The 25,029-nt window shown below is 39.1% G+C and overlaps 1 protein-coding gene across 4 annotated transcripts in view; it reads left to right on the top strand.

The window, feature by feature from the left end:
• The first annotated feature begins 17 nt into the window (after positions 1–17).
• CC2D2A (coiled-coil and C2 domain containing 2A) overlaps positions 18–25,029 on the top strand; it is a 43,568-nt gene continuing 18,556 nt past the window's right edge. For 2 of the 4 annotated variants that reach the window (XM_015862615.1, XM_032444562.1), the window contains exons 1-16: positions 18–121; positions 3,580–3,726; positions 9,356–9,444; positions 9,974–10,075; positions 12,169–12,267; positions 12,948–13,118; positions 13,290–13,443; positions 14,708–14,844; positions 16,286–16,417; positions 16,536–16,745; positions 18,132–18,232; positions 22,017–22,157; positions 22,552–22,708; positions 23,273–23,505; positions 23,686–23,863; positions 24,786–24,942. In XM_015862615.1, coding sequence (XP_015718101.1) covers positions 3,666–3,726; positions 9,356–9,444; positions 9,974–10,075; positions 12,169–12,267; positions 12,948–13,118; positions 13,290–13,443; positions 14,708–14,844; positions 16,286–16,417; positions 16,536–16,745; positions 18,132–18,232; positions 22,017–22,157; positions 22,552–22,708; positions 23,273–23,505; positions 23,686–23,863; positions 24,786–24,942 — 2,122 coding nt within the window. In that variant the 5' untranslated portion in view covers positions 18–121; positions 3,580–3,665. Of the gene's footprint in view, positions 122–3,579; positions 3,727–5,705; positions 5,725–6,804; positions 6,890–9,355; positions 9,445–9,973; positions 10,076–10,220; positions 10,253–12,168; positions 12,268–12,947; positions 13,119–13,289; positions 13,444–14,707; positions 14,845–16,285; positions 16,418–16,535; positions 16,746–18,131; positions 18,233–22,016; positions 22,158–22,551; positions 22,709–23,272; positions 23,506–23,685; positions 23,864–24,785; positions 24,943–25,029 lie in introns of those variants that run through there. The other 2 variants (XM_015862616.2, XM_032444563.1) reach the window with 2 other exon arrangements.

Here is a 25,029-nt window from a genome sequence, read left to right as displayed (position 1 = left end):
CATGTTCTCATCTGATGCTTACACCAACAAGAGATATTTGTGAGCAGTTAACCTGATCTTTCATGAAAATTTGTACCAGCTGAGGACAGCCCAATTGTAGACCAGAAAGAACAGAATAAAGGTATTAAACATACAGAATAACTGAAAGTTGACTGAGCTAAAAACTTGTAGGTAGTGAATCAATATTGTGCTTGGTATTTTCAGTGTAATTCTACATGGGCTTGCTATTATTGCAGTGTTATTCAATATCTTTTTTCAAAAACGTGGGAGAAAATATAAACCTTCTGCTGAAAAAAAAAAAAAAAAAAAAAAAGAAAGATGGAAAAAAGCTGAAAAAGCTGATAGAGCAGAAACCACTAAGGAGAATGAATTGTAAGGAACAAATTGGGTCACATCACTTAAGCAGACTGACTTGTACTCTAAGATGGCCAAATACAATAAAATAAACTTGGGTCACACATGAGATGGAAGATTGAATTCAGGAGACCAGTGAACTTGGAAAAGGTACAGGGGACATTAAGGATGGTCAGCAGATAGATCATAAGAGTAGGCTGTTACCACAGTGCTTTGGATGTATGATCAATGGAAATTCAAGTAATGAGTAGCATTCATAACAATTCAATAATTCATAATGAGTAGCATTACTTATGAGACTGCTACTTATATTCATGCTTCAAATACATACCGAAAAACTGGGGGAAAAAAAGTGGCTGCAACTCTACCAATGTCCTCAGTAACTCTAACCAGGCCAATTTATTTTTCCCATCATTGGAATGGTTAAGAAGCAATCTGCGTGATATCTGGTAGTAGCTGTCACTTCATTCTGTCAGACAAGGGCATGGCAAGATCCACCACTGAGAAACAATAAATTCCCACTGGAAATCAAGAGCACACTTTACTAATGGTAGCAATCAATCATTGTGAAAACCGGCTAGGAGCATCGTGTGTTCTTCAGCATTAAACACCTTGTAGGTCAAGACTGGTCATCTATAACTGCATGTTTAGAGATGCTTTGCAAGAAATAACAATCTTGTTTTATTATGTGAGTCCCAGATTTACAAAACTCTGTTATTTCTAACAGTTACACAAATAGTTTTCAATGCACTGCAGTTACACTTGGAATATCAACCTGTGCACCCTGCATCTAATCCCTTATTTTCCTATGCAATTACACACGCCTTTGAGTACACCGTTGTTACTTTACACAGTGAACAGGTGCAAAATTCTGCTAAGAAATCAAACTGGCAATGTCTCTGCAACCCTCGTCTTATTTGACAGCATGGTAGAAGATGAAAGTGGGTGTTCTTCCAACTTGACATCTAATTTATTAGTGTTATACATGTGCTGTTCCTTGTAGAAAATATGGAAGAGTAGATTTTCAGACTCAGTTTATCACAATCATTTACACATCTGCAAGTCTAGCACCAAATGAGTGCAAAATTCTGCCCAATCATCATTTTTACAGTAGTGATTTATGCCACTTCCTCACAGACAGCATTGATGATACAAGGCACAGACAGCAGCTCTCAGCAACACGCAGTGCTGTCTGTCCACAGTGATATTCCATGGGACAGAACAATCGCTGTGTGCATGTAACATGCAAGACATAAAATGCAACAGATACGGGACTAGAGCTATAACATGCATTCTGAAGAAACCAGACTAATGAAAGTATTTCATTATGTGTTTAATTCACCAAGCTAATGTGGAAATAGTTTCACAACATTTGACTCAATAGAAAGTTTATATTTGGAGTTGTAAATTAATTTTGTTATGGTGAAACTTACAGGTATTTCAGATCTTCAAAATCCTATAAGCCATCCTTATGACAGCACAACTGATGTTCTTCAGACTGCATGGAAACGTATTTGATGGTTATAATAAATCTGGACACTTTCAGACAAAACAAAACTTTCACCACTGAATTGAGAAAGAATATGACATTAAAATGAAAAGTTACTGGTTGCAATCCTAACCAAGAGCAAACTGCTTCCCTGTGATAGAAAAATGCATGAAATATAAAAGATATATTTTAACCATACCTGTGTTGAAGATGACATCATGGGTATAAGTAAACCAAGAGTTATTGCCTCCCTCTGCTTAATAATTTTAAATTTATGTTAGTACAGTCATAGAAAAGTCATTTTAGCTTCCCTAAGTTTTCCCACTTGGATTACGTAGCTACATGAATGGTCCAACATTTTGGCTTGAACTGTTAAAAACAAGTAATTATATGTAGAATTATACCTAAAGTTTTTTTGCTAGAATGAATGAATGGACAACATATGTCTACAAGTACCACGTGTCCCTGCCCTTATTCAGGATCTCAAGACATTTTCCTCAAGTAAATCATAGTTGTTACTGCTGTTTTACTTGAAAATAGATCAGCTTTGATGACATGATGTTTCATTAGACTTATTCCCTCTGTCTAAATTTGAATTTATAGTGAAAATATCATGGGCTGAAGTGTTCCTGCTGTCTATGCTGTCAGGTAGGGAACAGGTTGGGTTGGTTTCAAGATGATCTAGAACAACAAAGACCAGAATCTCTTTAGGATTAAATCTGAAGTTAATTAGGTTTCTGCACAGTGTATATGCCATAGTGGTGCATGACATTAGGCATCAGTACTACACTTGTCACCTACGCTTTGTCTACAATCAGCAGAGAAAAAATAGCATCTCCAGGAGACTCTCCCAAGAGAAAGCATGTTTTTGCTGTAGCACCATCTCTTAGGCTTTCTGAAGGAGGATGCAAGAACTCATACAAACCCATACAAACCTCATACAGAACAGAAGCTTTCAATCTCAGTTCCTGAGATTCCTGAGATTAAAAACCCACACATATATTTATTTGGGGTATAGGTATGGATATATACATAAATACAGTTGTTTGAAACAAAATAGCCCCCACAATCTTTTCATCTCTCAAACTTTCTTTATACGTGGTCGAGTGACAAACATGTCAGCCACATGTTGATAAGCACTTTTAACCTAAATAACTAATTAAACATTATAATCACACTGAAGACATCTTTAAACTAACATCCCTTTCTTAGAATAATTACCTTCACTTTCCTCACTACTGCTTTTCATATCCACGTGATTTATGCTGCCATAATTTCTTTCAGATGCACTAAATACAACAGGTTCTAAAGAGTATTTTTCTATGCTCACATAATACAGAGAAAGAAGCTACTGATGCATATCAGGATTGAAAGTATTATCTACATTCTTCAAAGTTCATAAATCTGCCTAACAGAGTTTATGCATTTTGGGGATAGCAAAGATACAAGAATCTGAAAAGCACCTTATTTTGTTCCCTACTGAGTATGCATCTATAGTTGGTGCAGTTCATACAATACTTCATTTTTATTTACTTTCTGCGAGTCACCTGCTAGGTTATTATTTACTGAATACAGTTTCACATTTACCCAAATATTCACTCTTCAGTAATCAGCTTAATTTATCCGTTGGCACGTACTTCATACTCAGGATAACTGTAATGATATACCAGGCAATTTAGTCAGTAGGAACTTTAGTTTTATGCAGAAGCATGGTTTATTTAATACATGTATTTCAGGAGGTGATGAATCCCATCCAAGAAATAATACAGGAGAGCAAACAGAAGATAAATAGAGTTGAGAAAGCAATGTATCACAGAGGCTGATGATGTTTCACCTGCTCAGCTGCACTGGTGCTGTTTCATTCAATAGGTGTATCTTTCTCGGTGAGTAATACATTGCTTTCAAGAAGCACTTCATTCACTCCAGTACAAAGCATTCAGACTTCAGCTTACAGAGCGTTTAGAGGTTCTATTCTTCTCCATGTCACTCCACAGTTATAGGCAGTTTGCCCATATCCCTCAATTTTGTATGCAGTTTTTGTATATGACTGAGCAGCTACCTGCTGGAAGAGCTGTAAGGAAGTTTTTTTTCCTATATGGAGATGGTTCTTGCAGCATAAATCATTATTAGTGTGGAATTTATCTTATCTGACATTAATCTCTAAAACATTGTTGCCTAGGCTAAATTAGTTGCTAACTTTCCTGTTACCAGTGCAGTGTAATAGGTGTTGGACAACAGTGTATTCAACACCTGCTTTAAGAAAGGAAGGGGTTGGAAATACCTGACTCTTTGTATTACCTGTATCTAGGTGACAAACTGGGGTTAGCATTCAACTTTGAGATGGCAGAAGTATGATTGCTGCTCTCAGACAACAACTAAGTGGAAGAATTGGTGTAATATAATACTGCAATTTACATGTCTCTCAGTTAGAAGATATGGATTGACGAGAACACAGCAGTACCTTTATAATGATGCAAGTGACCTCTTGGCAGACCTTTCATGAAGTAATGCTCCAGTTTCTCCTTGGACAGCTTCAACTGAAGTAACCTGGCTGTCCTCCCAAAGGTTTTATAATATGTGAAGGTTAGACAGATGCTTCATTGATGTCCCCATGTTCAACATGCTTAAGGATTATTAAGGAATTAATCAAGAGGCTCCAAAAGTGAACTCAGCAAGAAGCAGATGAGATTTCTAGAACTGAGAGTAAAAAACCACACAACCTCTTCCCAGCATTCTCTTCTCATTCTTCACTTTCAAACAAGTGCTATTCTTAGCTTTGGAAGTCAGTGGGAAGGATTTAAACTTTGAGTTGAAAAACAACCTCTTTAATCATCTGAAAACTTGTCGACCACTGCTGCTGCTGCCAAAGCAGCAGGCTTTCCTCCTTTCCACACCACCTGCATCTTCTGGCAGATGGTCTGATAAGTGAACACTGATTTTTCTTCCATGTGTGACAAATCTCAAGGAATTTTATTTGTGGATTCAGTCATGCTGGAGTGAGGTGCAATCAGTTTGAAGTAATCACGCTGAGCAGAGTTTGTTCTCCCTTCTTTGTAACCTCCCTGAAGCTGAGATCACTGCAGAGCTGCCTATCAGAGTCAAAATTGTGATTTAAATAATACAACAACACGTAGTCTTATTTTGTAAGATCACCCTGTGGCCTGCATCATTTGGGGAAGGCAGCACAGCAGATGTAGGGTGCTGTGATGAGGTGATAGTACCAAAAACAGGGCCCGCAGCCATGGCCCCAGCCATGAAGCCTGAAGGTTCTCTTTTTCACTAAGGATTAACATTTTGCTTTTTATAGTCGTTTCTCTCTACAAGCACCCACAGGTTCTGTCTGCTCCTTGGCAAAACATCAGTGACAGTGCTGTGCCCCACAAAGTGAAGATTCTCACATCATCTCATTTGGAGCACTGCATCTGCTGCACAGTGCAATCAAATACACTGGGCTTCCTTGTTTTTATGATGCTGACCAAAATGAATGTGTTTTTCCCTCCTCCAGGAATCATATATGACTTAAATTCTGTCTTACTTCTGTTTTGTACCTATAAAAATGAGGAACCCTATGTAAGACAATCCACATTTCTACAAACTGATAGCACTGACAGATTTCTGCCACACCAACTATGCAATGACTGGGATAAGGTGCAATGGGCAGGAGCTGCAATCACTTCTTCATCTTCCCTGTATTTTACTTATAGCTTTCTCTTACTGTAAAATAAATTGTTCACTAAACAGAAAGTCTTCCAGAATGGCTTTAGTGGCGGAAGGAGCAGAATCTGAGCCTTCCTCTTTAAAAAGCAGAGTAGCCTGTTGCTAGGGGAGGCTGCTGTGCTTGGCTGCCGGCAGTCCCACAGCTGCTGCACCAGAAAACCCAGGTAGGAAACAACTATTCTCCTTCAGATCTGTCTAAATATCGCAGCGTTCTGCACGTAAGACAGCTTTAGGAATGCAGAACCCTCAGCGTGGTGTGTTTCTGATGTAACTCAATTTGTGAAGAGGAGTTAAAAAACAAACTTGTTTGTTTTGGGGTTGTACTGCTTTGGAAACAACACAGCCACCAAGCTAATGGAGAGCTTTAGTGTACTTGCTTTCAGCTGTTTATTACTACTTTTTAGTGCCTGCTTTTGCACTTAATTTCAGGAAGTGATAAAGAATTGTTAAAGAAAGTGCCCGGAATAAAGCCCTTGTGGTTCGTTTCCAGCACTCTCCATTTTGATGTGCCTTTAGGAGACAGTTTTAAGTGTAATACGTAGAAGTTTGATATGAAGTTTATGAGCTGAGCAACACAAGCACTGCAGCTTCTTGCAGCGTTATAATTTTAGTGCCACAAAGCTGTTACCTGATTTAACTCACTAGGAGAGTGGTTAGGCCCTGGAACAGGCTGCCCAGGGAGGTTGTGGATGCCCCGTCCTTGGAGGTGTTCAAGACCAGGTTGGACGGGGCCCTGGGCAACCTGATCTAGTAAAGGTGTATGTTTGGTGGCCCTGCCAGGCAGGGGGGTTGGAACTACATGATCCTTGAGGTCCCTTCATTCTGTGATTCTGTGTGATGTGTGTAACTCGCGTTGCAGTTTGCAGGCACATAATGCTTAGCACTTGTGCAAGGTGCTGGAGTAACTGGTGCTGAGGTGAATGCAGAGGTGGTTTGCCCAACAAAACCACTTTCTTAGGGCAAGTTGAACCATAGAATCACAAGGACAGGACCTACAAGATCATCTAATACAGCCCTCCTCCCTTTGCTTTAATGTCTTACGACTAGTTAAGCTGCTGAAGAGCAACCGAGCGCCCATCGCGCATGCACACAGGGCGCTGAGCGCGACACCGCGCATGTGCACTCGTGTTTCCCCCCCTCCCCTTTAGGGTCGGGGGTCGCACCGGCTGTTGCCCTGTTGAGGCCGCTCTCCGTCCCTGTCCCCTCCCTCATGCCTTCTCCCCTTCCTTTCTGCCCCGCTCCAGCTACCGGGACCTGCCGGCCCCCCCGAGCCGCGGGCGGAGCGAGGGAACGCCGCCGACATGGCAACAGGCCCAGCGGCACGGCGCAGTGAGTGACCCAGCGGGAGGGGAGGGGCGTGAGGGGACGTGGGAGTGGGATTTTAACTAACATTAACGGTTCTGTGGGGCTGAATAGGGCAGAATGGAGCCTGCCGGTACCTCCAGTAACGGGTCACTGCTGTGGTGGAACCGCTGTGATGCTCCTGTCGGTGTCAGACGTATTGTCCTTAAGCTCGTCTTAGCAAAAGGTGGTATTTGCTGTGGGCACCTGCAGTGTAGGAACGTCTGCATCTCTATGATGGTCACTGTGCCTCCTTGTTCCAGGAAGGGAACCCAGCAGCTGTTAGGTTGGGTCCCAGCAGCTTTTAGGTTGGGTCCCAGCAGCTGTTAGATGGGTCGTGTGAGGAAATCAAGAGACACCATCTAGTGATGCTTGTTTGGTTTTACAGAAGCTCCTTTATCCATTAGTTCCTTTCTGGAGAGTGTTTTGTTTCCTCAGAGGTTTTACTCAATAAAAACTCACTGTTCTGTCCTCTGAAGTCTCTCTTTCCTGTGATTCTTTGTTATGGTTGAGTGAGAAGCGCTGCGTGTTGTGATGTGAATTCAAGTGGTTGACTTCATAGCAATATAATTCATCAGTTTGTATTGTTTGTTTTCCAAAGACACTCAATTCTAGAAAGGAATAGCTCTCCATTTCTTGTATTGCTTCACGGTTTATTGTGGTGTTAACTGTGGTCTGAACTGCTTTGATGCAGTCCTGAAAAGGTGATCTTGCAACATAGTACTTTGTCTTCTCCTGCTTCCTAAATGTACCTTAAAGCTAAGAAGAAATCACATGGCTGTAGGGCCTGTACACATAAACACAGTGAAATACCATGGCACAGAGAAATAAACATTTATGTGGATGCCCCGTCCTTGGAGGTGTTCAAGGCCAGGTTGGATGGATCAGGGCAACGTGATCTAGTAATTGTGGAAGTTTGGTGGCCCTGCCAGGCAGGGGGTTGGAGCATCACGATCCTTGAGGTCCCTTCCGACCCAGGTCATTCTATGATTCTATGTGATCTTTCTTCCAAGGAACTACAGAACCCCACAGTAATTGATGTGTTGATTTTAATTTTGCCACAACTAATAAGGGCTTAAAATGTTTTTCATTACATATGAGCGGCATCGTTCCCTGTTATCACAGGGTATTGATTCACTAATGAAAATCACGTGGAACATCAGTTTTGTGGGTGCTTGAAGTGATGACAGAGTATTTCTGCACTACTTTTGAATGTTTACGCTGCTCACTTTAACCTGACTTGTCTGGAAACGTTTACAGGGGATTGTCACGTATTTCAGAAGATTGAAAGCAGATTCTTATCTGTTGTTTTGCATTTTTCATTAATTGGGATGACATGGAAATGAAGCGGTTGCTCCAATGAAGTGTGGTGTGTTTTTACACGCTGGATTAGCCATGACAACTGTAAACACAAAACATACCACGGAGACTTGCACTGGTGAATATTCCACAGCTGATTTTAGAGGCTTGTTTTATTGCAATTCAGGTCCATCGTTTCTCTCTATGGGAGACACACGGCCTTTCTGTGTGCAGGAACTTTCTGTGGGCTTCAACTTACGGAAAAGGACTTTCCTTAGTTTCCTTTAGTTCTGGAAACTAGGAGTGAAGTCTGACCCTCTTAGTGTGGTGGTGTGGCCCAATGGAAGGGAAGTAGGTATCATCTCCAGGTGCTGTGTAGAACACAAACACAACTCTGCTTAATACATAAAGTTGGTGGAACCTCAGTCATTTGGTTACACGTGCAATCTCATTTATAGTGTACTCTTAATCATTTGACTTCATACGAGAATCACAGAATTGTAGGGGTTGGAAGGGACCTCTAGAGATCATCGAGTCCAACCCCCCTGCCAAAGCAGGCTCCCTACACCATGTCACACAGGTAGGTGTCCAGGCAGGTCTTGAATATCTCCAGGGAAGGAGACTCCACCACCTCCCTGAGACCTGAGAGGTTGAGTTGTAGGCATCCACTCCTTTGTATTTCTGTCCCTAAGACCATAGCTTTTTTTATAAGCAAAAGGGTAAATATTTATCCTTTCTATTTAGAAATTGAGGCATACAGTAGGGTATGAGGTCACTCTACAGAAGTGGCTTGAATCTGCCAGAAGAAATCATTATCTGTCTGATATAGAAGATGAAGGGAAGGAATTCTATCAGTCCTCAAATGAAAATGAGGTCTTGATAAGTTTGATCAGAGGTAAGTTCTCATTCACTTTAAATTTTGGAGAGAAGAGTGGGCGGTATGGGAACACTAATAGGAATCCTCCTGTGAGGGCATATTGTAGCATTTAAATTAATGATCTGTAAAGTCTGAATTGTAAAAACAAAGTTTTATTTCCTTGTGCTTTTTGTTGGGACATGGGAGTCTGTGGGCTATAAATAGGCTTATTTTACATAGTTCAAATTGTCTTTTACAAAGCAATCAACTGAATCACATCACTGTGTTTTCTCTTTCAGGTTTGCCCCCTGTTCCTTCTACATCAAGGATGGCATTTTCAGAACTTTCCGTCAGGGAGCGTATGAGAGAGAAACTAAAAGCAGCCAGGGTGCGTGTCCTTCAGAAGTCCTCTTTGGTTGGCTTTCTTCTTCTGAGTACCAGCACCTTCAGTTTGCTTTCCTAGTGCTGCGTGTGACTGATTGGGTTATCTGCTTTTTTATTTCCATGGCCAAAATAATATTGGATTGATTCTTTGGTGCGGTTATTTTTCCAGTGACTTTCTCATGCTGTGTTGGTTTGTTTTTTTCCTGAAGCTTATGATTCAGTTGTTTTTCTAATATAAAAGTTATCCTTTGTAATAATTAAAATTATTAAATCATTACAAGATTCCTGTATATTTTCATCAAAATGTTATTAACACTCTTTTGACATGAGTAGATTTGCTTGCAAGTTTACTGTGCAGTTTAGTAAGGGGTATTAATGTCTAGGTCTAAAAAGCACTTAAGCTGATTATATAGTTAAAAGACTCTGTCCCTAATGCAAGCATGCATGAGATGTTGAGTCCCTGTGAATTAATGTAGCTTTGGTCCTATTATATTCTATATTACCACTGAGCATTATCTTTTTGGTTTGCTTAGTCAAAAGCAGAAGCTACTTTGTCTCAGGAAGACCTGGGTCTGCAGTCAAGGCATTTAAAAAGCATCAGAGGAAGGAAAGCAGAACTCAGACTAGATAAAGGGGTAAGTGCTATAGGCTCAACTACAGATCAGTTTCATTCATTTTATTGTGACTAAAATGATATTGTTTGCTTTTGTTCAAAGGGACCTCTCTAATTGCTGCTTTTAATGTACATGTTGAATGATAATCATTTTTCTTTAATTACAGTATAGGTGTCCTGTTCAGCTTGTCGTTTACAGGTTTGTTACTTCTGTTGCTTAAGATACCTTGAAGTATTTAAGTTACTGTTACTTTATTATAACTTTATGTGAGTTGGCATAGTGCAGTCGCTATATGTTATAACTACTAAACATCAGCTTTGTCATTGCTCTGTATTTGCATTTCCTTGTCACTATTTTCTATATATAAATATTTTAGTATAAGCATATTCTTTGTTAGAAGAGGAATTCTTTATTAACCAGATAACAAAGTTTATGTCTGTGAAACCTGCACACAGATACTCTTTGATACTTTTGGAGCAGCTGCCATTAAATATATAACATCGTTGACGTGTATAAAGTAACAAAACTTATTTTATTTTGTAATGTTTTTTTATTAAAACATATAAAAAGACAACAGCAGAAACATAAAACTTAGTGGGACGTGCGGCTCTGTGGTTATGAAACTAATGCATCAGACTGGTTTGATGGCAGCGGCTGCAGTTCTTAGTGAGCTCGCAAGGTGTTCATCAGAGATTTTGGTTGAAATTTTACTCTTCACAGAATCACAGAATGACCCGGGTTGGAAGGGACCTCAAGGATCATGTAGTTCCAACCCCCCTGCCTGGCAGGGCCACCAAACATACACATTTACTAGATCAGGTTGCCCAGGACCCTGTCCAATATGGTCTTGAACACCTCCAAGGACGGGGCATCCACAACCTCACTGGGCAGCCTGTTCTAGGGCCTAACCACTCTCCTAGTAAAGAACTTCCCCCTAACATCCAACCTAAATCTTCCCTCTTTTAACTTAAAACCATTTCCCTGTGTCCTGCTTTTATCAGCCCTTTCGAAGAGTTTACTCCCCTCCTGGGAGTAAGTTCCCTTCAGGTATTGAAAGGCTGCAATGAGGTCAAATCTCTTCACGTGCTCCATCCTTGACAATAATTGTTCACAATTGTAAGTACTGCCAAAAAGCAGTGATGTGAGTGAGGTGTGACTGCAAAGTGAGGGATATTTCTCTCTTATCAGAGAGGTCTCGTAAAGGTCTGGTAAAGAGACGTGATCAAATTTTAGATTGCAACTCTATACATTCCATTTGAAAATTCACAAGTAATGTATTTATGTTGACTGAAAATGGAGTTGCAAATAAACCTAAGTAATTAATGATTTTTTTTTGCAGTCTTGAAACCTGTTCTCAAATTCCTTTATCAAAACAGAAAGCATGGCTGCATATTTTTCACTGTTCACAGGGCTGTGTTTAGCCAGTGCAGCAAAATCCATAGTGTCATTTACCTTCAGTTCAGTTAGTGCTGCAATGTGCCTTCCCTGTGTCCTGGTTTCAGCCCTCGTGGGGTTCCTAGTACATCTTTAGTTCCCTTGGTTCTGAGTGGCCTGGCACAATCACTGCCATGATGGCACACGGGGCAGGCTGTGTTGTGAGCTGTGCTGGGCCATGAGTTGGGCATGCCTGGACTGAAGCTTCAGAAAACAAGGAAAGGACAACTAGGACAACTGTGCAATTTCCTTTCTTTAGAAGGCGAGGGAATGTCATCCACAGGGTTTCAGAGTAGTCTACCAATAATTGTTTGTGAGAGGGGGGGAAAAGAAAAACCAACATGTTTGTATTCGGGCACCCAAGCAATAGAGAGTGCTTTTTTTGATTAAGAGCAAATATATTATTCCTTATTTCAACAGAGACAATAGAAGTAGCTGGCCCTGGGCTCTTTGATTCTCTCTGTGGGCAGTGTTGTTGGGCAGCAGCACCTTTGCCACGGCTTCTGGACTGGTGCTGTCTGTCAGCCTCTCCTTTCTCTCTCCTTTCTCCAGTCCCTGGGATGGGCAGATTTCTCCTTACCCCCTCTCAGTGTACTCTAATCTCAGTATTCAGCTGTGATTTGCTGGTTGCTTGCTTTTTTGATGAAGCATTTTGTTAAAACTTATTTTTTTTGGTGCAGTCTGGTGATGAACCTGGAGAGACGCGAAGGGATGAATCTCTGTTATCAGCAAAAATAAAGTTTTCTGATTCTGTGAAAAAACTCAAGCAGAAGTCACAGGTAAATATTAATTCTTTCATTTCAATAGCTGACGTTAATTTTATTTAAGCATTATGAGGCTTTGTGATTCTGTTCAGGTAAGCAAGCAGAACTTGGTCTTGAGTGTAATTCTTCAACAGTACGTGCCTAGAATTGGAGTATGAAATGGAAACCAAACATAAGAATGACATGGGGTTATTTAATTTTTAAAAGTGAAGTAAATCCATCTGTATGCAATTTGTGGAGCTTGGAGGAAAAATGTTCCTTCTTTTAAAATCCTCACTTGAATTCACCAACTCATAGTAAAAGGAACACAAATGTTTATAGTCAAAAAATGTTCAAGTTAATTCTTCTATTGGAGCTTTCATCCTAATACTCAGAGGTGCCTCAGTTTTTCACAGGCAAAATACAATTAGAAATTTATCCATAAGTGATTCATCTGTATTTTTATTATCCATCATTATATCATGATATCTGCATTATAGCCAGAATTTGATACTTTGTTTTTTTCATCGATAGTCTATCATTTAAAAAGGTTTCAATCCTTTAGAGCATTTGTGTGGGGTCTCTTCGAGAACAAATAGCTATCCAGTAACAAGTGTTTATACCTGCCATTGCTGCTAATGTTAATGGGAAGATAGTTTTGCTTCTTTATGTTTCTTTAAAAACATCTTTATATGATTTTATTTTTCCTTTCACAGGTCCAGAGTGATTATCCTTCTGCTGAAGAAGCGTATAATTTCTTTACCTTAAATTTTGATCCTGAACCAGAAGCTACAAAGGCTGGAGCACGGAAAAGGAGTGAATTAAATGAAGAAGAGGCAGAAGAATATGTAGAAAGCCATGAGGAAGAGCAAGAGGAGGAGGAAACGGTGTGAGCTATAGGATAAATGTTCATAATTTCAATCAGACTTGAATTAATTTTAATTATGTGATAGAAGATGGCAGCTTTTGTTTCCTTAGATGTTCTGAAAGTATACTTCCTAAAATTCCTGCTTTAAGAAATAGATGAACTAATGGTGGTGTTTGCACCTGAACTATAGGATGAAGATGCACAGCTAGTTAAAGATGCTGATTTGTTCATTATGGGACAGACAGATGAAGATTTTCTAGTAATGAAGCCTGTTGAGTGTGAAAAATACTCCGAACAACTGCAAAAAGAAAAAGAATTTCTCTTCATTCCCAGCATGCGAGCAGGTATGAAGATGGCACATACAAATTTCTTTCTAGGTTTTGTATAGCATTGCATTCTTTGATGTACTGAAAAATCACGTATCTGACTGGCATCAGGGAGAGATTTAATGGCTGTGTCTGACACTGATCAACCAGTTAAGTCTGTGTCTGAAAGGGTCTGACAAAACATGTTAACTAGTCATATGCACACCTTCACAGATCACCATCTGCTATGCTGGTGCGTTGGTTGCTCTGGATTATAACATGGTCTCTTCTGTAGTGAAGGGAAGGTGGCTGGCCCCTTTTTCACTGGGGTTTAGCTATTATGTTATTTAGCATATAAAATAGGTTACAGTGTACACATGGTACTAAAAGTGATTCATGCGCTGCATAATATACAGTACTTACTTTACCACATCTGTAATATTTTCCATATGACAAGCCTGCCAAGAGTAATTTAATGATTCTGTGATTCTATGTGTGTAACATTAGGATTTCTGTGCTGCTAGGGTGTGACTTTCTATTTTATATTTGAAGTGAAAGAAACAGAAAGGACTTCTGTAATGGTATAAAACTAGAATGATACCAGGACAGCTTGAAACGAAATACCCAAGTTTTGACATTTGGTTCCTCTTTTGTACCTTGCATCTGAATTCTGACTGCTTCCAGTGTGTTCTGATGCAAGGGGTCACTGTACTTACTGTGTTTATTGGCGTAATTACTTACTTCTTGGATGTAGGCAGAGAGTGCTCTTCAAAAAGTACTAAGCCCATACACACCAGTGAAGTCGTGCTGCAAATGGTGTTTAAAGAATCCTGCCTGCTGTTCCTGGTTAACATGAGTTTTTATGCATGTTCTGGGTTTTGTACAAGAGTAGCCTGAACCAAACTAGTAATAGTTAAAGTTTTACTTTATTTAAGAATGGCTTCAAAATGTTCATGTAATCAGTTGTTACTGCTAGAAAGGTTTAACAGGGTTAGGGAAGAAACTATTAAAACTAAACTCCATTTAAAGAGTGTTTAAAGTAAATGTTTAATTATCTGTTTGGAGCATCCGTGATACTTTTATGATAGAATTAATCTGTGCATCTGTCCAGAAAAAGAAAATGATCTATTTCAGTTATGTACTTTTTACAGTTTATTTTACTTAGGAATATGCTGCTGGCAGCACGCTTTATATGGAGCACCATTTTCTTAAAGAACGTGCAGCAGAGGCTGTTAATGAATTACAGAACTAGAACAGCAATGTTAAGATATTTTACGTGCTTTTATGTATAATTTCTTATTAGTGCCTACTTCTCAGAAGATACCTGAAAACATGCAGCCGAGGCACCTTGAGGATGAGGGTCTTTACGCAGAAGAAAGGCCTTTTGTATCACCATCTAATCAAAATATTTTAGAAAACAGAATTCTGAGACAGGACAATGTGAGTCATTATTGTATTCTTAACTGTCTTCTTCACACTTCTTATTTATCAATATTATTTTGCTATTGTATAGGCTGTCAGTAAATAGAAGGTTGTGGTGGTTCGGGGCTTTCATCTTCAAAATGTTTAGCTATATTGGACTTCAAGAAATTGGATTTTTGTTGGACTGTGTTTTAGTGTTTCCCAATAGGCAGAGTGCCAGTCTGGACCTTAGAAAACTGATGTCTTCCTGGCTTTACTCAAAGCTTGCTGGGGGACAAATCACTTTGCTTGTATGTGCCACAGAAGAGAGTTAGTGGTATGTATAAAGACTTAAATTCAGGACTGAGCTCTGTAGTGATGTACTAGAAGATCATAACAAAAGCAGTGAGGAATATCATCTGTGTTCATTAAAGGTAACATGAGGGATGTAGCTGTAGAAATGTATTGATCAGATTATAAGTGTAATTAAATATTATATAAGTTATCTGGTTATGTTCAAGATTTATAACAGTAGCTAATAGGGGTAGTCTGCGAAAGTGCTTTGGGTAGGTTTTGTGCTGTACTAAGTGTGTGCAAATTAACGTATATTTAAACTAGAATATAACAGTTCCACTCTGTATTTTCTTATAGTACATATAATAACTGAAGTTGGAAGGCACCCAGAAGGTTCACTGAGTCACTTCTTTAATTCTGTCAGACTTGGTACCACAATCACTTTTTGTGAAGCTCTTTGACTTTCTCCTGTGCAAGGAAATGCTCCTTCAAGAAACAGTTTGGGTCTAAAATTCGTGACTGTTTGGTTTCAGTCACTTTTCTGGATTGCTTTACCGTGTGACTACATCAGTATATTTGGCTGATGAGAGTCAGCTTAACGCAGGCATGCATGAGAGGGCAGCCTACCATCTTTCTGCAACAGCACTGGTTTAAACTTTTCTTGGATCGTGTTTGTGAGACCAAAGGGATGAATTAGATCAATGGTTCATCTGTGGAGTGTGGATAGCAATCATCACCTCACCTGCTTTCATAGTTGCTGTTCTTTAATTAGTTCAGGTTTCAGGTTTTAGCCTAGAGAAGTTGAGAGGTGCTTGTATAGATGATCCCTCTGAGCTGTTGTTTAGTTTTATAGTTCTTTGCTTTATAATTTCTACATTTCAATTTAAAGATGTGGGTGGCGGTCTTGTGTCAAACTACAATTCATTGAATTCTACCCATTTAAACATTGTATTTTCTTAAATATTAACTGCTGTTGATTTTTGTTTTCTTTTTTTCTTTTCTGAGTCTGTTAACATTCAATGTTGAAGGAAAAAAATAAGTAAATATATTTGAGCAAGCTCTTGGTTCTTTGATTTCAAAGCTTATCCTTAGTCAGAAACAGCTCATAGTCGCCTTTTCTTTCATAATTGTTTTTTGCAAGTCATTGAGATATGGAATAAGCAATATATTTTATCTTCATTTGTAGGGGAGAGAGTGGTTTGGTGATGATGGCAGAATCTTAGCGTTGCCTAATCCAATTAAACAGTCTTCTACTAGGCCTCCAGTATTCTCATTGGAAGAAGGCATTGCACCAGAACTTGAAACAGTCTATAGAAAGGTAAGTGTTTTTAATATATGTTACTATTGGGAGCCTGAAGTCTTCTACAGTTTAAGTCTCAATCTTGGGACTTAAAAATCCTTTTTGTTGTTGTTGTTTGTCTCTTTGTTTCTTTCAGGCAGTGAAAACAACAGCTGCCAATCAGTATCTTGTTGGACCTGGAGATTTTCAGGGGCCGTTTCAACTGGATATTGATATTTCTGGACTAATATTCACACATCATCCCTGTTTTAGCCGTGAACATGTGTTAGCAGCTAAACTGGCTCAGTTATACGATCAGTATTTAGCCAGAAAACAGAAGAATCTTACTGAACTGCTCACAGACAAGGTATTCTTGGGAGATCTCATTGTGGCCTTGTGGTACTTGCAGGGAGTGTATGAACAGGAGGGGTAATGACTGTTTATGTGGGTGGATAGTGATAGGACAAGGGGGAATGGTTTTAAACTGGGGCAGGGGAGGTTTAGATTAGATATTAGGACCTTTCAGTCCTCATTTTGGAATCAGTTATTCTTTATTTCAAAATCTGTTTTGAAATCTTCTTTTTCTTCAAATGCCAATGGGATTCATTTGTAGTAGCCAAAGTATGTCTTCAGCAGTATACTCACTTCTCTTTGTTTGTATGATCTCTCTTGTTTGAACAGTTTGTTTAAACAAACTGATCCTTGACTGTAATTTCATTGCTCCTACTTTCATATTATATTTGCTTTCATTTCCAGCAGATCTGCTGGATCTGGTTTTACATTCATTATTATCATTAAGAGAAACTACAACAACTACTTTAGGAGAATGTGTCTTCTATTTAATCTCTCTATTGAGGAGGTCTCGTCACTATTTATAAATATCAAAAGCACAGAATGCAAATGGATGGAGCCAGGCTCTATTTACTGGTTGGCACTGATAGGGTAATAAGCAGTAACTGGAACACAGAAAGTTGCATAGAGATAATAATAATAATAATAATAATAACAATAATAACAATAATAATAATAAGCTGGAACAGGCTGTCTGCTGGGGGTGTGGAGTCTCCTTCTCTGGAGATATTCGAGATGTGTCCAGGCCCCTTCCTGTGTAACCTATTGTAGGGGATGTGCTTTAGCAGAGGGGTTGGACTTGATGATCTGCAGAGGTCCCTTCCAACCCTTGTAATTCTGTGATTCCTGTCTTCTAATAGTAACTGAAGGTGTGGCCCCTTGTAATCAAATTATGGTTTCAGAAGTATGTTTGAACCTGTGCTGTTGTTCCCAGGCCTGCCTTGTCTTCAAACCTTCTGGTCTTTCAGTGGTAAAATGCAGTTAAACTTTTTGTTGCTGTTGCCCAGCTTCTGTAACACACTGATCATGTCCCCTCGTTTTTCTTGTTTCTTCACTTGCTGTGCTTACCTCTGGTGGTACATCCTCATCCCAGAGAACTACTGTAGAAGGCTTTTGATTTGATGTGGGTTGGTTTTTTTGTTCCTTCTCTTTGCTGAGCTCTTGGAATAATCCTCCATCTGTCTTGCCCCCTTGTCTAGATCTGTCACAGTGATCCAAGTCAGAAAATGTCTTTTGTATCCAAGGATCCAAATTCGAATTCCACCCTAAAAAACCAATGCCTCACATATAGGGCAAAACCATAATCCTATAATTAAAGAAGCAAGACATTTCAGAGGTGTATTATACCATTTGCCACATAAATGTCACGCTATCTGTTAATTCTTTTCTTTGTTCATTTAAGCTGCGTGCTTTGAGGAATGCTGTGCAATGTAGCATAGACAGTGCTGGTGCCTCTGGTCCTACAGCACAACAGAGCATACCTGAATACAAAATGGAAATCAGGTAGGTATGGATTTGTTAACTCAGTGCTTCTAAAAACTGTATTACTTTTCCTTTCTGTGCTGGAACAGAATATAATTCACGTTGAACTTCTACGTTCTTGGAAATGGTTCCAAGGAAATGCTGCATCCCATGGAAAGATGTGAGCACAGTGCAAGGTGGAAGAACAGGGCAGGGGGAGGGACAAGAAATTTTACCAATAAGCTGAGTAAAAAAAACATGAGGTGGTTGAGTCACCATCCCTGGATGTGTTCAAGAGCCGTTTGGATGTGGTGCTCGGAGATGTGATTTAGCAGAGGGTTGTTAGAGTTAGGGTAGTATGGTTAGGCTGCGGTTGGACTTGATGATCTTTAAATTCTTTTCCAACCTGAGTAATTCTATGATTCTATGAGGAAAATATAGCGTAGATAGAAATCTTATATTCAAAAGTAGTCTAACTTGATTACATCTTATTGGTTACTTAGAAATTACTGATGTTCTTTGCACAACTAAAGCTCAGTTAAAATAAGATCACATGGAGGCTGACACAATACTGCAAGTGATGTAATTGTTTGAACAGACAAAAAAAGCTTGTTTTTTTTTCCATCTTCCTTGTTCTCATTACACAAGGCACTTGGCATCAAAACCATTCTCTGATTCACTGTGCATTCTTAGGTGTGTGGGTCATTTTTTTTGCCAGTGGGTTAATAGAAAATGGTGGAGTTTTCTTTTATGATATCATGGTTATTGTTCTTGGACAGTAACCGGATAGCAAAAGTATCTTCCAGTTTTTGGCTTGGTAGTGCAAGTTAGTATTTATTTTGGCAGACGGTGAGCTGTAAGTATAAACAGCATAATAAAAACTAAATTATTTTGGAAATCTAAGCCGAACAGCCTTTTTACTAGTACATAGGTCGCTCTGGAAGTAATGCTTCCTATTTATTTCCCTGGAACCTAAAACATATGAAGAACACAATAGCACTCTGAGAGAGAAAACTCTCATCTACAAAGCACTATTTTTCAACATAACCAATCTGTATGGGTGAGCTGATCAAGATGCTCTGCAGCTTGTAGTATAACAGCTGTGCACGTTCCTCTTGAATGTGGGTTGTCCTTCATGTTGCTGACACCACTGCTGAAACACCCCACTGACACACTGCAGCCACTGTTTGGTCTCCATAAACATTCAGTGAGTGTGAGCAGGTGTCATTGTTTGTCCATGGAGGAATTAAGTTCCAAGAGCTTTTGCTTCATCTGCACTTCCATGTCAGATGCCCTTTTGTCAGACTGCACCTCTGCTGCCATCTGTCTCACAGCAACAAAATGGAATATTGGTGGGAAGGGTCAACCTTCACTGCCATACCGCTCACATCCACCTCTGATGTCGAGGGATAACACAGTGAAATAATCATAGAATCATAGAATTACCCAGGTTGGAAAAGACCCTGAAGATCATCAAGTCCAACCGCAGCCTAACCATAGTACCCTAACTCTAAAAACCCTCCACTACATCATATCCCTGAGCACCACATCCAAACAGCTCTTAAACACATCCAGGGATGGCGATTCAGCCACCTCCCTGGGGAGCCTAAGGCATTAGCGGCATTACTTTTGGAACAGCCCTTTTGTATACTTAAAAATCTGAAAGTTTATCAGAAGTCTGAAACTGGGCAATGACAACAAAAAGTCCGCAATGTTACAGTGGTTCACATAAGTGAAGTTTATAATACATTTTCAATGAAAATCCATATACTTTTTTGAATCACTGTTCTGTTACTAGTCTTCACCAGCTTGTACTTGCACATCCACGTTACTCTTAGTTTGGGAGTTGCTTCTTCACGTTTTCATCCTCTATGTATGCTGACTTGCCATATATTATTATCTGTGCAGGACATACTGGAATATATATACTGTATTGTTCATACTAAAGGACAAAGTCTCCCATCGAAAAGCAGTAATTTGTATTAGTATTTCAGCACGTATGATAGGAACAAAAGGTGTGCAGTTACCATGCAATACCTTAGAGACAGGAGCTCTTACCAGGGAAAGCAGATTAGAAATGAGAGGGTTCACTATGAAAGGGTGGCTCTTGTTTTCTGGTACCAACCCTGAGCCTTGCTTTGTTGTTAATCCCAATTAGACAATTCCTTCTGGATATCTTAAGGCTTTCCTAGGTCTTACGTGCCTGCTTTAGCTTAGTGTTTCACTATTATGAATCGGGAAAAACTTGACTGAAATCAATGAGATCAGTGTTGCATAAGTAATGTGAGATGAGCTTGGCTGGGGTGACTGATGGGCTTTCATATCTAATTCTTCTTGGCAGCAGCTCTGTTGTTGGGAGCTGTTACACATGAGGCTCAGGTAGGCTCAGGATTGTTACTGTCGTGGTTTTTCACCTGACTGGGACCACGTATGTAGGTAAAAACATCTGATCTGCCTTGTCTCAATTTTAAGATTTCATTTCCCTGAAGATCAGTGTAGCGTACTCATGAAAAACTGCAGATGGGAAGAGAGTGTAGCATGGAAAATAATCTTTATAACTACTTCCTCCACCCTCCAATAACGTAATTGCTGTGTTCTCTTCACTGTCTAAACATCAGAGCTGTAGTTTTCTGTTGATTTGAGCAAGGAGTGTCATCTGAGTGCAGAGCAGCTTTGCAAATGCGCAATTTCAGCCCTTCTGTCTCCATTTGCTGAAGAGAAAATCATTGTTTGCAGCAGATTGAAGGTTTCCTGCTCTTCTGGCTGATGTATTTCAGAAGAGGGGAATCTCTACTGAAAGGTCCTCCTTCATCGTAGGATAAATTACATAGGCATAATTACTGATGCTGTCTTTAAGCATCTTCTTGTCTACTGACTTCATCTTTTAGAACAAAAAAAGAAAGGGATTTCAAGCTAGATGGATAAGTATCAACTGGCATCTAATGAAATGGAGCACTTGCTCATCTTACGTTCCAAAAAGTCTGAATTTCAACTTTGTTTATTGTTTTTGCTACCTCTGCTCGTGCTTTTAAATAATGTATTATGTGTTACTTCTCTCTGAGCTGTAACTCAGGCTCCCTTTCTTCCATGCTCTCCAAGTATTACAAGTAATAATGTTTTACTTGACATCTTATTTTCTTTCCTTTACCCCCAATTACTAGTACTAGGCATATTTAGCTACCAGGGTAGTACTGGAAAATGTCTGTTGTTCTTGACGCCAGAGTGTGTTCATCATTAAAGGTGCTAATGAATATCTGTTGTACAAACATTTTGAAGGATAGAAATGTGAAATAGTCTGAGGCAAAAGAGCCCTGTTAATTTTGCTTGTGTAAAGAATCTTGTAGGGCTACTTAGATTACTTCATACATTACTACATTACTTCATCTTTACGAGTGCTTTTTAGTAGAACTAAAAGCATGTTAAGTGTAAAACATATTTTGTAATGTATGATTCTAATAAGCATTACTTCATAGCAGCAGCATTAGTTTCCTGGGCTGTTGTTTACAGGCATTGACTTTAAAATGTTTTTAATGATGTACAGCTGTAATAAGCATTTCAGAAGACTCAGAAGTCTCTAGAGAATGAACTGTAATTGAAATCAGATTGTCCAAAATTCATGAGACTAGAGCGTAGAGTACTGATAGTGAAGGAAACCAAATCCTGTCATCTTCAAGTTCATCTGGTTTTTATGCACATTGGATTTAAACCACTGCAGCCATCAGTCACATTGGAAACCACATCAATTGGCTTTTGGTATCTAAGCTTTTCACTGTATTGTTCCACTGAGTCATACAACTGATTTTGTACATGTTTTTAATATTTCTAGGCAAACCAGAAGACTTCGTGATGCTGAACAAGAAAAAGATAGAATGTTGCTTAAAAGTATTATAAAAGTTTGGAAACAAATGAAGTCCCTCCGTGAATTTCAGAAGTTCACTAACACACCCATGAAGCTTTATCTGAGGAAGTATGTCTTGATAACATTCTTTGTATTTCATTTGCCAGCAGTGAGGTTTTAGGGCGATGAGCTGTTTTGGAATGTGAAGGGTGCAAAAGTAAGGAGCTGAGTAGTGTCTGTCGCTGGTTGGGCTTGCCAGACTTGGAGTAGGGAAGAATGTAATGACTGTAACAAAGTGAAACTTCTAAGGTCTAACAAGTAAAAAAAAAAAAGTAATTAAATTCCTTTTGGATGGTAGCAATCTGCTGTCAACTCTTGTAGACTGTGCTAGTATTTTTCAACACACAGTGCTTTTGATATAACAGAATTAATTCATGGAGAAGTGGATTTATGCTATGTGTGATAATCTTTAATGTGATGTTTATATAAATTTATACATCATGTTTATACAATTGTTTTGAAGGGAGGAATTTGATCAGAGAGCAGATGAGAAAGCATATGAAGCAGAAATTCAGGCTGAGATAAATGAATTACAAGAAGAATACATGGAAGAATATGAAAAGAAAATGGAGGAGTATAAAACTGAGCTACAAGAGTGGAAATCCTGGAAGAAGGCACAGGTTTGTTTAAATCACTGTTGATGTCATTGCTTCACAAAAATTGGATTATTACTAACTATGTTCAAAGCTTATCCTTGTAATACAGAGAAAAGTCAATGTCAGAATGGGCATGACTGAATTTTCTAGTGTATTTGGATATATTCTGCCTATGTGGAACATACTAGTTATTGCATGGGAAAACACGGTGTGGTTGGTTTGGATTGCCTGAACATCCCATTACTCTGTAAGTGCGGAAGAGCCAAGTTGCTCACAGTCGTCTAAAGCTTATCTGCTGCTGATCAAAACATATAAGAAACGGTTGTGTTGTACATTAAACAAACATTAAACAAGTGTTTTGTTTGAAGCGCATCATATTCTTGAAGCCTGTCAGTGGAATGCGTTGCTGAATTCCAAATCTGAAACAGTACTACAGAATAAAAGAAATCTTCTCTTTCTGTGCAGTGATTTATAAAATTATACTGTTATTTCCTGCTCAGCACATGCTGTGTATCAAGAGAGCAAGACAAAAAGCCATACTGATCAAAATAGTACATTTTGATAGAACGTTGTTATTTCTATATGCAGAAGTCCAAAAAGAAAAGTAAGAAGAAAGACCTTGGAGAAGAAGAATCAATAGAAGATTATGATCATGGTGAGGAACCTGTTAAACCCATCCCACCTAAAATGGTCGATAGCCTGGAAATAGAGCAGCAGGTTAGAGAAAAAGCTAACAGCTGCAGAAGGAAACCTGGAGAACCTGCTTTAATTCCTGAACTCGTCTTGTCAGGAAGCATAACTCCAAGTGAGCAGTGTCCTCGGTAAGATAAATGTTGTAATACACTTCTTACAGTGATTATCCACTGTTATTTATTTGATTTTTACCTCTACAGCTTCCAAAATGTGTGCTTGCCATTCTGTTTGGCTTAATGATTAAAATCTTAACCTTCTGCTTCTGCAGCTCACCACTCGTTCTCACCACTTGTTTGACACATTTACAGGGCAGAGGTTTTACGGCGAGAAGACGTCAACAAACGCTCTGCATTTATAAAAGTCTTTTTCAACTCCAAAGAAGTATCAAGGACCGTTACTCGACCTCTGAGTTCAGATTTCAGAGTTCACTTTGGACAGATTTTCAACTTACAAATATTCAACTGGCCAGAGAGTTTGAAGCTACAGGTGGGTCACGATTTATAATAGTGGTTTTTGAGAAGGTAATATGAAGAGTGGTTCCTTGTGTAATGCTTATGTTTTGCTCTGCAGCAGTGTTGGAAAGAAGGACCCTTTCTAAATTATCCATCTTTTATAGCTCTCAAACTTCTAACATGTATAATACTTATGTTACTATGAATATATGTGCCTATAACGTGACTGTGGGCTGCATGGGGGAAGTTAGTAATTGGGATGTGATTAAATGAAGTAAAGCCACCTCTATTAGAAAACCTGATTTTTATTGCAGGTAAAGTTTCCAAAATATTCTTCTTAGTACATTTGTATCCACGTCATAAAAACACTTTAATGCTTGTTGGGAAAGAGAAAATAAAAACTCATTACAAGTAATTGCCAATTTACCATCTACTTTGATTAAAAACATTTAAACAGGGAATGAGAAATTGCTTTTAAGCTCTCTGCGCCTGAAATTGGCCAAGAAAGAGCAAAGCAGCCCACTGTACAACCAGAACTGAACTGTGTGTCTTACTTAGTCTGTCATGAGACAGAGTCCTTATACCAAACAGATGCACGTTGTACAGTGATGCTCTTTAAAGCCTGGAGTTTGCCATACTGTTCCCATGCCTGTATGTTAAAAAGTGAGGGGGGTATAGTACTAAGAACTCAGTCCGAGTTAGCTGTTAGCAGCTGAAATGTCTACTAATTACACATTTTAAAAAGCAAATGAATTTAATTGATTTAAATGAATTATTTAATGCTTAAGTCATAACAAAACCTTTTGTCCAAAGCTGTGAAGCTCAAACATGTATTTCGTCATGATTATTTTAATTAACAATGTTTTTGCTTCCTTCAGCTTTCAACTTCTTATCAGTTCATCGTAAAGAATTTATTTATTTCCTTATTTAATGTCTGTTGCCATGGATTTTTCTAGATCTATGAAACGACAGGTATGGGCAGCAGCACCTTGCTGGCTGAAGTTTTCATACCAGTTCCTGAGACAACAGTTCTGACAGGCAGCGCTCCCATGGAGGAGATAGAGTTCAGCAGCAAACAGCGTGTGGTGCTGGACCATGAAGGAGTTGGGAGTGGTAGGGAACGTCACCCTTCCTCATTTCAGTTCTTCAGCGCTGCTCATTTTGCTGAAGCCACATAGAAGTAACAGGCTGGCATAGGCT

The sequence above is a fragment of the Coturnix japonica genome, chromosome 4, assembly GCF_001577835.2.
Source record: "Coturnix japonica isolate 7356 chromosome 4, Coturnix japonica 2.1, whole genome shotgun sequence".
NCBI lineage: Eukaryota > Metazoa > Chordata > Aves > Galliformes > Phasianidae > Coturnix > Coturnix japonica.
This window is presented reverse-complemented; position numbering and strand designations above follow the sequence as displayed.